We start from the raw sequence: 12,519 nt of genomic DNA, 5'->3' as shown, positions 1-12,519 counted from the left end.
GATAAACAATACATGTCTTGTGTATTTAAATAATATTAGTAGTGTTCATTGTTATTCTTATACTTTGATGTTTCAATACAATTTTCTCAACATTCTTTTTGGGTATTCAAAACTCACTATAAAATTGCATCAATAATAATCATTTTTAATAATTCTTTAGTTGTATTCACATAAGTACAATATTTTTTTTGACAAATATAAAACATTTACTTCAGGAAATATTTTTCAAAATCTATATAAATATTAGATTACTTTTTATTGTCCTCAAAGAATACAAGAACATATATATAAATATATATTCATCTCTTTTATTATATTTCAGTTAGTTATATGATGAATATTATGTTTACATAATCTTCAGGATATATGCAAGATTTTATCGAGAGTTTATATAAATTTTCTCTATCATATTATAGACACAAATATATTGTAAATATTATAAATGATATTAACATAATATATATATGAAGTCAATAATAAACATATAAGAATAAAAACATATACATACACATATAATATATATATATATTAAATAAAAAAGAAAAAGAAAAAAGAGTTCTTGAAATTGTTTCAGTTAAATTAGTATATATATAAATGTATATTTAGTGTATCGTGACTTTAAAATAATATTTAAGAACTTTAATAAAATATTTATCTTAGGGCTTGGGTAAAAACTCGTGCTGATAACGAGTTATAAAATAATATAAAATATATAAAAAAAAAATAATGATAATAATAATTAATTTGAACATCTATAAATAATATTTCATAACATAAATAACTTAAAAAAAAAATTCATAGAAGGTGGAAAGTTAATTGGAATGGAGTAATTTAGAGAGTACAAATAGGGTAGCTTTTCAAATATAAGTGACATGTTTATATAATGTAATTTGGAGTGTGTATGTGTAATAATGTAGTTTAATTTGGAGGTGATTACTCATTTTTTAATTGAAGCCTAGTTTAATCTAATTGATAATATATATTTACAATTATTAGACTAGTGTGGATGTATAATAAAAAATGCTAAAAGATATTAATATTTTACACTTTTTAAAATATTATATCACTATTAATTAAATTAAATATTAAATTTTATATAATTAAACTTAATAATTATTATAAAATATCATTATTACAATTATGGTGCGGGCTATTGTTTTTTGTTTTTAAAAAGTGGTAGCTATTGTTTAGAAGGATATTTTGATTTAATGAAAGTTTCATCTTTATTAAAAAAAAAAAATAATAATTGCATTTATTTTTATGCACTGTATTTGCATTAATGATGGTCAATCTCCACGTATCTCCGTCACCAACCGTCATTACCTAATTAATTTTCACTATTCCATATTTTGTATAATCGCACGTATAAGTAATTACTTTATGAAATAATCCATATTTATATCCTTTCAAAAAATAAAAAAGATAAAATAATAATCTATATATGAAAATAAAACCATTTATTAAAAGAATAATGAAACATAAAAAAAGATGAAGAGCCCAGATGGTTATTTTTGTAATTTTAAAGAATTTGGAGGTCGTTTTGTAATAACGCTTGATCTTTTCTTTCCTATATTAATTATTAACTTTTATTTATTTTAATTACATTAATTTGGGATGTCCAAAAAAAAATAAAAGTTAAAAAATTAATAAGAGAGGCTACCCACTCCACCCAATCCATTTTTGATTTTTGTATCAGCTCTGCTCTGCTCTTCTCTTCTCTTCTCTTTCATCATCTTCAACCTATTCACTGTCACTGGGTTTGTTTGACACTCTCTCTTTCTCTAGTTTTTTTTTTCTTTTTTTTTTTTGAGTTATTGAAGTGACCGTACGGAACTTTCCTAGCTCCTTGTTATTGAATCGGTCACAAGAAGCAGCTTCTCCAAACTCGCTCTTACCATTTATCTTTTGAGTTTTTCGAATCGGATTAGACCAAGGCGTTTCTCTGTTTTTTATTTTATTATTATCTTCCTGTGGGTTTTTGTTAAACATTGTGTAGAAATTATAGTTCTACAAAATGCGGGAAAACAAGAGAGTTTTCTGGGTCTTGAAACCGATCGGAAAATCGCCGGCGGCTTAATGGAATCGATGCTGTTAGTTAAGGATTCTTCAACATTTCATGGAGGCAATGGTTCGGTGCAGTCCCTGTACCGTACTTCGATTTGGTGCCAGTTCTCGATTTACCGTGGTTATTCTCGAGGTCAGCTTCCTTTTTATAGTTTCGTTTGCTCCGCTGATAAATTTTTGTCTTGGGTTAAAGTGGTTTCGCTCTTTGAGAAGGAGATTTGGGGTTCTAGCTGTATGGGGTTTTGTGAGGTAGAGGCTGAGGATTTGGTACTGACACTTAAAAACTTTCAATGGTTATGAGACCCATTTGTAACATTTTCTGGGCCAAACGGCGGACAAGGGTTTTGCTAGTTGGAACAACTTTTGATTGGGAAAGTTAAACCCTTTTTTGGACAGAAATTTACTTTCCCAAGTTTTTTTCTTCTGAACAGTTTTCCGTTTCTTTCTGTTAAATCTTATGAAATCTAATTTTTGATCAGATTATGTTGAGAAATTGGTTATATATTTTTTGTTTACTTTTCTTCCAACATTATAATTTTCCCTTCTAGGCTTAACACGTCTTTTGTATTTTTTTTTTTTTTTTAAAAATATAGCTGGATCTATGGTTTGGTCTTGGCTAATAATTGAGTTTTAACATTTAGAAATCGGACAATTGGGTCATCTTTTATTGGTTCCTAAACAAGACTTCTTAAACTTCTCTCTGATTATTAACTATTTTCAGTCTACTGTTGTTAGATCTGGTTTTTCTCTTTCGCTATAATTTAACATCGTTCTTGTTTGGTCCCTTCACTGAAAATTGAAATGACATAGATGCTGGGTTCGTGTTTGTTTTTGCTTCAGATTGTATTGATATTTTCATGCTTGAAGTCTACTGATGCAAAAACTTCGGAACACCCACTACTAAATTGGCAAGCCCCGGAAAAGGGAACTGAAAGTATTGTGTCGCATTCGTGCATTCATGACCAAATAGTCGAACAAAGGAGGCAACCTGGTCGGAAAGTATACACTGTTACCCCACAAGTTTATGATCAGTCAGGCATACTGAAACCAGTTCACCGTAATGGTAGGGCACTGCTTGGTATTTCTGAGTCATTAGAACAACAGAAGGATGCTAAACAGCCCATCAGGATATATCTAAATTATGATGCAGTCGGCCATTCACCTGATAGAGATTGCCGTAATATTGGTGACATTGTCAAAGTGAGTTTTTATGATCTTTATTACAATAAAAATCTGTGAGTGTATATGTGGCTATTAAATGTAAACCTGTATAACTGATTTTGGTTCCTTTTATTTCATTTTATATTAATTTTGTTTGATTTTGTTTTTAACCAGCTAGGAGAGCCCCCTGTGTCTTCTCTTCCTGGATCTCCCTCTTGCAATCCTCATGGAGATCCTCCGATCTCTGGTGACTGCTGGTATAATTGCACTTTGGATGATATAGCGGGGGACGACAAAAGGCATCGACTTCGCAAGGTTTATTTCTAGTTGGTTCTTTTCAATGTTTATTATTTATTCTCAAGCTTTTCACAACTTAAATTAACAGTGGGATGGTTATTATAGTTTTCTTCAGTTTTTTCATACATTTGCTCTTTTGACGTTTTCTTAAGTCATTTTTATCAAGTCTGTTGTACAGGCTTTTTAGTGTATTTGTGTGTATATAGATTATGACTTATGAAACTCGTAATGATCACTTGTGGAATTATAATTTCATCCTTCTGTTCCAGGCTTTAGGACAGACAGCAGACTGGTTCAGGAGAGCCTTAGCTGTTGAACCGGTAAAAGGGAACCTGAGGTTAAGTGGTTATTCAGCATGTGGTCAAGATGGAGGTGTACAACTGCCTCGTAAATATGTTGAAGGTAATATTATGAACACCTGACCATGACCTATGATCTTTGTTTTCTGGACTCTCTACTTTCCCCCCTCAGAGATTACATTAACATATGCTGACAGATTAATTATTACATATGTTGATTTGTCAGAGGGTGTTGCTGAGGCAGATTTGGTTCTTTTGGTGACAACAAGGCCTACAACTGGTAATACCCTTGCTTGGGCAGTGGCTTGTGAGCGTGATCAATGGGGCCGTGCAATTGCTGGTAATTTTACTTTGTAATTTTGTATTCTATTAGCTGACCTGATTGTTTACGCCTCCCAATTAGAACTTGTAGCACATAACCTTTTATTTTATTTTATGCTTTCCCACAGGCCATGTAAATGTTGCTCCTCGTCATTTGACTGCTGAAGCAGAGACTTTACTTTCGGCAACACTCATACATGAGGTCTGTTAACGACTTTTTTTTTTTCTTCTTTAGTTACAATTATGAATATGAAAAAAAATGATTCATTTCTAAGTGAGAATTGTGATCTTGTCCAGGTTATGCATGTTCTAGGCTTTGACCCCCATGCCTTTGCACATTTTAGGGATGAGAGGAAAAGAAGGCGTAGTCAGGTTGCTCTTACAAAGTGTTTACTTTTTCAACATTACCCATTTACAGGAACTTCTTTCATGGTGAAAACTAAACTATTGTCTATTTCTGTTTGCAGGTTACAGAACATGTCATGGATGAGAAGCTTGGGCGTACTGTGACACGTGTGGTGCTTCCACGTGTGGTCATGCACTCACGACATCATTATGCGGTATTGAATTTTTTCCCCGTTGCTGAATGCGTAGTTGCCAAAATTACTTTGCCCGTTTATTTGTAATCTACAAGGAGAACAATAAATGATTGATATTGATGTTCATGTTTTTATTTCTTATTATTTTCTGGCAGGCATTTTCTGTGAATTTCACTGGTTTAGAGCTAGAAGATGGAGGAGGACGAGGTACATCAGGTATGACTGTTTGTTTCTTTTACATTATTTTTCAAACCACTTAGTTGTTTTCATGTTTTTATTTATATTTGGGAGTTTAATCATAAGTTTTATGATGGGGCTTTCATCGTGTAAATTATGCCGAGGAGATATTTAAGACATTCATAGAAATAATGTGAAATTATAATACCCAGGACCAGTGTGCTTATGTTATGGTAGAGAAGATAGTTATGCATGTATATTAATTGACGTGTAATAATGTAAAATTGATCTTGTTTGGTCTAGGCTGGGTATAGCATAAGTTGTATGAATGCAAGTATTTGATGTTATTATTTTTATTTAATTTCAAAGTACGAGAAAGAATCATCCAATGGTCTTGGTGATATCCTTGTGCCGTCACTTATTTTTATTATATAGTAATAAATTTTGACACACTATTCATTGATTGTAGGTTCACATTGGGAAAAAAGGTTAATGATGAATGAGATCATGACAGGTTCAGTGGATACTAGATCTGTGGTCTCAAAAATGACATTAGCTTTGTTGGAAGATAGTGGATGGTACCAGGCCAATTATAGTATGGCAGACCACCTTGATTGGGGCCGCAATCAAGGAACTGACTTTGTTACCTTTCCTTGCAATCTCTGGAAGGGAGCTTACCATTGCAACACAACTCAGGCGTCTGGTTGTACATATAATAGGGAGGCTGAGGGTTATTGTCCGATTGTAAGTTACAGTGGAGACCTTCCTCAGTGGGCACGTTACTTCCCACAGGCTAACAAAGGTAAATACTCCGTGGATGTATGATGGCGATTCTGTCAATGATCTGATTATATATAAATTGATTATATTTATTTGTTAACAATTGTGATTATACTTTGCTGCAAGTTATTTGTCCCTGATAAGTTGTATTTTAACATTCTTTCAGACTGTGTGACAAAATCCTTGTAACATATAAAACATGTGGCTATTAATTGTATGAATGCTTGTAATTTAGATGTTATATAAGCTATCTGCTAATCAAGTGATTTATTCCTTGATGCTAAATTTTGCTGTTTTGTTAACTTATCATATTTATATTTTTCAGGTGGACAGTCCTCATTAGCTGATTACTGCACCTACTTTGTAGCTTACTCTGATGGATCATGTACAGATGCTAACAGTGCGCGAGCACCTGATAGGATGTTGGGTGAAGTCCGTGGAAGTAACTCTAGGTTAACATCTAGTGCACTTGAACAAGTAGTGTTTTTTATGTTGAGAACCTTAATATGTTAGATAATTCTTATTCTCTTTCTCCACCTCACAGGTGTATGGCGTCATCGTTAGTAAGAACTGGCTTTGTACGGGGTTCAGTGACTCAAGGAAATGGATGTTATCAGCACAAATGCGTTAATAATTCGTTAGAGGTATATTTTGGAGGTTTTAATACATGTGGTGTGCATTTATTGGTGCTATAGTTACCATAATGGTTATTTACCTGATACATTCGGGAATGTAGAAGAACTGTTTGGTTGCTACCATTTTTCCACTGCAATCCTGTTTTACTTTATTAATCCAATTTTTCCTTCAGGTTGCTGTTGATGGTGTATGGAAAGTATGCCCTGAAGCTGGTGGACCTATTCAATTTCCTGGATTTAACGGTAAATCTTTGTTTCTATGTATTATATCTACATTGATTTGAAATGTAGGTTGATTTAAATTTAATGATATGTTAAATATGTTTTCTGTAGGTGAATTAGTATGCCCTGCGTATCATGAACTCTGTAGCAGAAACTTACTTCCTGTGTCTGGACAATGTCCTAAATCATGCAATTTCAATGGAGACTGTGTTGACGGAAGGTGTCACTGTTTTCTAGGATTTCATGGCTCTGATTGTAGTGAACGTGAGCTCATTTCCTACCAGCTATAAAGAGCAACTACAAATTTTTGTGATTTTGAATAATTTCTGATTGACAATATTTCTTGCAGGATCTTGTCCTAATAGTTGTAGTGGACATGGCAATTGCCTTTCAAATGGGATGTGTGAATGTCAAAATGGTTACACCGGTGTTGACTGCTCAACAGGTAATTCAGATAATTTTTCCGTTTCAACAGATATAAACACTTCTACCTTAGTTTGGGTAATTTACTTTCATTTCCGTAAACAATAAAGCATTATATTCAGTAGACCCTTGATAGAGCACAATATATATAACATTATGCTTAGTAGACCATTGATAGAGCACAATATATAACATTATTGTTATTTACATTGGTGTTTGCCTTGTCATGCAGCTGTGTGTGATGAGCAATGCAGCCTTCATGGAGGTGTCTGTGACAATGGAGTCTGTGAATTCCGCTGCTCTGACTATGCCGGTTACTCATGCCAGAATAGTTCTACACTTCTTTCTAGTCTTTCAGTTTGCAAAAATGTGCTGGAGAGTGATAGTTCTGGCCAGCACTGTGCTCCCAGTGAACCCAGTATACTGCAGCAATTAGAAGAAGTTGTTGTCATGCCAAATTACCATCGTTTATTTCCAGGTGGTGCTAGGAAGTTATTTAATATTTTTGGAAGCAAATACTGCGATTCGGCTGCAAAACGTTTAGCCTGCTGGGTAAGTTCCTTTCCTTTCCTTTCCCTTCCTATGTTCTTTTTTCATATTACCATTAATCGAAAATTAAAGAGACCGTACAATGTAATATTCTATATTTATCTGAAATTTACTCGGAACACATCCCTCCCCCTGCTGTTTAGGATACTTAGTTTCTGTTGTCAAAGGGTCGTTTCAATTTGGAATAATATACAGTCTGTGCCAACTATCTCCTACCTGAATTTACACTATTTATCAAAAAACTGAATTTGCACTATGCATTATCAGATCTCAATTCAAAAATGTGACAAGGATGGAGACAACAGGCTAAGGGTGTGTTATTCAGCATGCCAGTCATATAATATAGCTTGTGGAGCTTCACTTGACTGCTCTGACCAAACCCTCTTCAGCAGCGCCGAGGAAGGTGAAGGTCAATGCACAGGCTCTGGTGAGATGCAATTGTCTTGGTTTAGTCGCTTCCACAATGCTCTTTCTTTCAAATCCTTAAAGGGATTGGCTGTATAATATAGGTAGCTCTAGTGTTCTCTACCCCCTCACCTCAATTTTAATTTTGGCTTGTAATTTTTCTAGGTGTTAGATGGCACCTATTGCATGTGCCTTAGAAATGTAGGTTTCCTTCTGCATGACCCAATAATGATTAAGAAAAAAAATGTTGGGTTTGAAGGTTATGAGTCGTGGCATTCGAAGCGAAAGCCACTTGTAGAGAAATTGAAATTGTATGCGAAAGCATCAGAAAAAAAAAAGGAAAGTAAAGAAAGGTTTCTTTATATGTGTGAACAGATATTTGGCCGAAGGCCTTTAAATGAAAAGGAAAAATTACAAAAGACATATCTTGCATTTCTTCGGCATTTTCTTGATCATCATTTTATATGAAACAATTGCTATGCTGGATGTAAATAAACAAAGCAAACGCTATACAAGTGCTAGGTGAGCTTAATTTTGTAGGTCTTTAAAAGATATAAAAAAATTATTTAAACCTGAAAAGCAATCTCATTGTTTTATCAAATTTTATGCAACATCAGCCAAATATAATTGCAAATGATCTTTTGACATTTATTTTGATATTTTTTTTAATCCTCTAAAATCATGTTTTGATGATTGTTTTCACCAAGTTTTTACCGAACTAACGCAAGCTATCGTTTTTGGCATCTTAGATCATGTTTTAGTAGATCATCGTTGCATATTATGTTTTGTTACTACGATCAACTTTCATGGGAGCATCGCAAACTATCATTTTAGAGCGGAAAATTATATTTTGATGGACAAACGTTGAACAATTGAAAAAAAAAAGTTTTTATGAGATCATTGCAAAATATCGCACTATTATTTTTCATTTTGGTTTCAAAATTATGTTTTAACGCAAGACTAAACCATCATTTTAACACGTTTTGCCTCTAAAAAGTTAAAGTTTTCATAGAATAATCACAAGATCAACGCAAACCATCATTTAACCATTTTTTTTTTTTTAAAAAAAAACTTTGTAGATTTGAATTTTTAGATTTGGAGAAAAAATTACGATCAAAACAAAAAAAATCATACGAATTATGTTTGAAACCTATAAATTAGTATCATAAGTTAATAAATTTTGGGAAATTAAAACATTAAAGAAAAGCTCTCTATCATTCTCTCTCTTCGAGAGAAAACTTAGTTGTCGCTCACAATAAGAGTCCATTATTGTGATGTTAAGGGCATGCACAATAATAAGCTTGGCTTTTCTCGGTTGGAGAGCTCCTTTTTCTTGGTTATCCTTTCTTCCATTGTTGTGATGTTAAGGGTGCTCACTCCTCCAATTGTGGCTATTCCTTGTCCTTGTTGGTTGCATCACCGTGGGTTTCGAAGGTAGCATCCTATTGTTGCATTGGTGGGTGCTTTTGTTTTGAGGTCATCGAATTTCAAGGTGGTTTAGACGATACTTTGGTGTGTGTGTTTTCCTAGAGTGCCTTGGACATTCGGGAGATTGGTGCCACGCTCTTTGGGGGTGTGCTGTTGGGTTTCTTTAGTAGAGCTGCATTATTGTTAGGCATTGTTTTAAGTTTTCAAAATTGTATTTTCATAAATAATAACAAAAAAATAATTTTTGCAGTTTTCAAAATACAAAACACGTTTGGCTAATATTTTCTAAAAGGTATTTTTAGATTTTTTTTTTTTGAGAAAAATAATTCAATGTTTCACACCTTGACATGAACCAACCCCACCTCGATCTTGACAAGGACTCTAGACATTAGCCCGATCCTGATCCTGGGCCTAAGACCACGACCCAATCGTGGACCCAGTCTTTGACCCGACTCGAATTGGACCTGGACCCAACCCTGACCCCAGCTTGGACTCGGACCTAAACCTCAAAACTAGTATTCGAACCCCAGACCCTGGATGCTGCCTTGGCCTGGACCCCAGATTAGGCCCTAAACTCAACCAAAAACATGTCTCGGCCTGGACCCCGGACATCCTTCTTCATCTCGCACCACAAATAGAAGGGTTTTAAAATCCTGATACATTTTGGTAGTGTCAGGATAAAATGAATAAGGAGTGGTGTGAGCTTCCTCGAGAATTTCATTCTTAAGTACCACACTGCTTGGAACACAAACTCTGGTTTTATACAACAACATCCCATTACCTGACACTGTGAAGTCTTTAGCTTAAATAGATAAAACTTCTTCTCGAATCTTCACCATTCGGGATCAACTAGCTAGGCAGTTCTAATTCTATCTAACAAATATGATTGTAGTGTCAAATTATTAAGTTTACCCACAACAAACTCAATCCTTGATCTGACCTTGTCATTTGCTAGCTGAGGTAAAATCGTAACCATGCTAAATACTTGTTCGGGACCCTTTCTACTTAGGGCATCTGCCACTACATTGACCTTCCTCAAATGACAAAGGATTTTACAATCATAATCTTTAACTAGCTCCAACCACTGCCTCTATCTCATATTCAGATCTTTCTGAGTAAAAAAAAATTTGAGGCTCTTGCGATCGGTTTAAATCTCACACTTTTCTCTGTAGAGATAGTGTCGCCATATCTTCAAGGAAAAAACCACTACATCAAGCTCTAAATTGTGAGTTGGGTATCGTTGTTCATGCTCCTTTAATTGACAGGAGGCATAAATGATTACTCGATCAAGTTGCATCAAAACGCACCCTAGACCCTGTCTGGATGCATCACAGTAAACCACAAACTTCTTTATCTGATGGTAGTGCTAATACCGGAGTTGTAGTCAATCGCTGTTTCAACTCTTGAAAGCTTGTTTCACACTTGTCTGTCCATAACAACCGTTGATTCCTTTTGGTTAGTTCTATTAAGGGCGTTGAGATCCTAGAAAATCCCTCAATGAACTGATGATAATAACCAGCTAAACCCAGAAAACTTTTGACTTCTGTAACTATCTTTGGCCTTGGCCGATCCCTGACGGATTCAATCTTCCCTGAATCAACCATGATCCTATCTTTAGTGACAATGTGTCTGAGAAAAGACACCTGGGACAGCCAAAATTCACAATTTTTAAATTTAGCATAAAGCTTGTGTTCTCGTAATCGTTGCAAAACCATTCAGAGGTGTTGTTCATGCTCCACTTCTGATTGGGAGTACATAAGGATATCGTCGACAAACACTATAACACATATATAGAGGAAATCCTTGAATGCCCTATTCATCAGATCCATAAAAGTTGTCAGAGTGGTTAGTCCAAAAGACATAACCAAAAATTCATAGTGCCCATACCTAGTGCGGAAACCAGTCTTTGGAATGTCCTCCTCTCAGATTCTCAATTGATGATAGCCCAATCGGAGATCAATCTTAGAAAAGACCATCTTCCCTTGAAGTTGATCGAACAAATCATTGATCCTGGGTAAATGATACTTATTCTTGATAGTTAATTTGTTTAGTTCCCGATAGTCAATACACATGCGTAGGGATCTGTCTTTCTTCTTAACAAACAACACTGGAGGTCCCCAGGGTGACACACTGGGTCTAGAAAACCCTAAATCAATCATCCTCAGAAGTTGAATCTTCAATTCCTTAAGTTCAGCTGGAGCCATTCTCTAAAGTGCTTTAGAGACTGGCTCTGCTCTAGGTGCTAGGTCAATAACAAAATCTATCTCCCGTTGCGTTCGTAAATCCAGAAGTTCATCAGGAAATACATCTAAAAATTCTTAAACCACTTTAATGTCTTCTGGCTGAACTGATTCAGGTCGTGTGGTATCTAATACCATTGCCAAAAACGCTAGGCATCCATCTTGTAACAACTTTCTAGCTTTCAATACCAAGATCACTGGGATTCAGGATCCCTAAACTGATCCCACAAACACAAATGGTTCCTCGCTCTCGGGTTGGATGATCACCATCTTTTGCTTACAGTCAATACTAGCAGAGTACATGGACAAGAAATTCATTCCAAGTATGATATCAAAATTTGTTAAACTCAATTCCACTAAGTCAGCACTCAACTCTCTACCCTTGATTCGGATCGACATAGACCTAACCTACCTTTTGGAGATAACTAATTCTCCGCGAGGCAGTAGGGTTCCAAACCCTTTATCATAACTGTCAATCGGTCTACCCAATTTATCAAAAATTCAGGCCGCCACATACGAGTGAGTGGCCCCAGAGTCAAATAAAATAGAGAAATAAGAGTTGTTGACCGAGAGCTGACCTGTAACAACAGAGGGACTAGTTTTTGCATTAGCCTGAGTAAGAGTAAACACCCTTGCTGGAGCGAGCTTTGCTTTTATCTTTGACTCTTCTTTCTTTAGTTGCGGACAGTCTTTTTTGTAATGCTCAGGCATACCACACTCAAAACATCCCCACCATCTACACTCACTCAGATGGTGCTTCTTACAGTTGGGACACTCTGGATACGTGTATCAGGTTTCAAAACCACCTTAACGGTTGCCATGACCGTGGTTCCTTCGAAACCTCTTCAACTTACTCGAGCTACTAGATGCAGATAGTTTCTTTCTGTTCTAATCAGAGGTTGAGTCACGACCACCCCTACCATAACTAGAGGTAGGAAGAGTAGTGGCTCCACCAATAATCTGTGTCCCTCGGGACTCC

The 12,519-nt window shown here is 35.2% G+C and overlaps 2 protein-coding genes across 2 annotated transcripts; one reads left to right on the top strand and one right to left on the bottom strand.

The window, feature by feature from the left end:
- Positions 1-1,602: 1,602 nt before the first annotated feature.
- LOC115700406 (uncharacterized) lies at positions 1,603-8,295 on the top strand. The gene is made up of 17 exons (XM_030627961.2): positions 1,603-2,197; positions 2,905-3,264; positions 3,400-3,540; positions 3,792-3,924; positions 4,048-4,161; positions 4,271-4,344; positions 4,440-4,514; positions 4,610-4,702; positions 4,837-4,897; positions 5,328-5,660; positions 5,964-6,090; positions 6,183-6,282; positions 6,447-6,516; positions 6,607-6,759; positions 6,845-6,940; positions 7,151-7,470; positions 7,735-8,295. Exons 1-17 carry the CDS (start codon positions 2,117-2,119, stop codon positions 7,969-7,971), a joined length of 2,568 nt encoding a protein of 855 aa, XP_030483821.1. The 5' UTR covers positions 1,603-2,116; the 3' UTR covers positions 7,972-8,295.
- Positions 8,296-10,628: 2,333 nt separating this feature from the next.
- LOC115696579 (uncharacterized mitochondrial protein AtMg00860-like) lies at positions 10,629-12,251 on the bottom strand. Its single transcript, XM_030623475.1, has 3 exons — positions 12,119-12,251; positions 11,526-11,608; positions 10,629-10,943 (listed from the first exon to the last, which is right to left on the bottom strand). The coding sequence occupies exons 1-3, from the start codon at positions 12,249-12,251 to the stop codon at positions 10,629-10,631; spliced, it is 531 nt and encodes a 176-aa protein (XP_030479335.1).
- Between the last annotated feature and the right edge of the window lie 268 nt (positions 12,252-12,519).

This window comes from Cannabis sativa, chromosome X (genome assembly GCF_029168945.1).
Source record: "Cannabis sativa cultivar Pink pepper isolate KNU-18-1 chromosome X, ASM2916894v1, whole genome shotgun sequence".
NCBI lineage: Eukaryota > Viridiplantae > Streptophyta > Magnoliopsida > Rosales > Cannabaceae > Cannabis > Cannabis sativa.
This window is presented reverse-complemented; position numbering and strand designations above follow the sequence as displayed.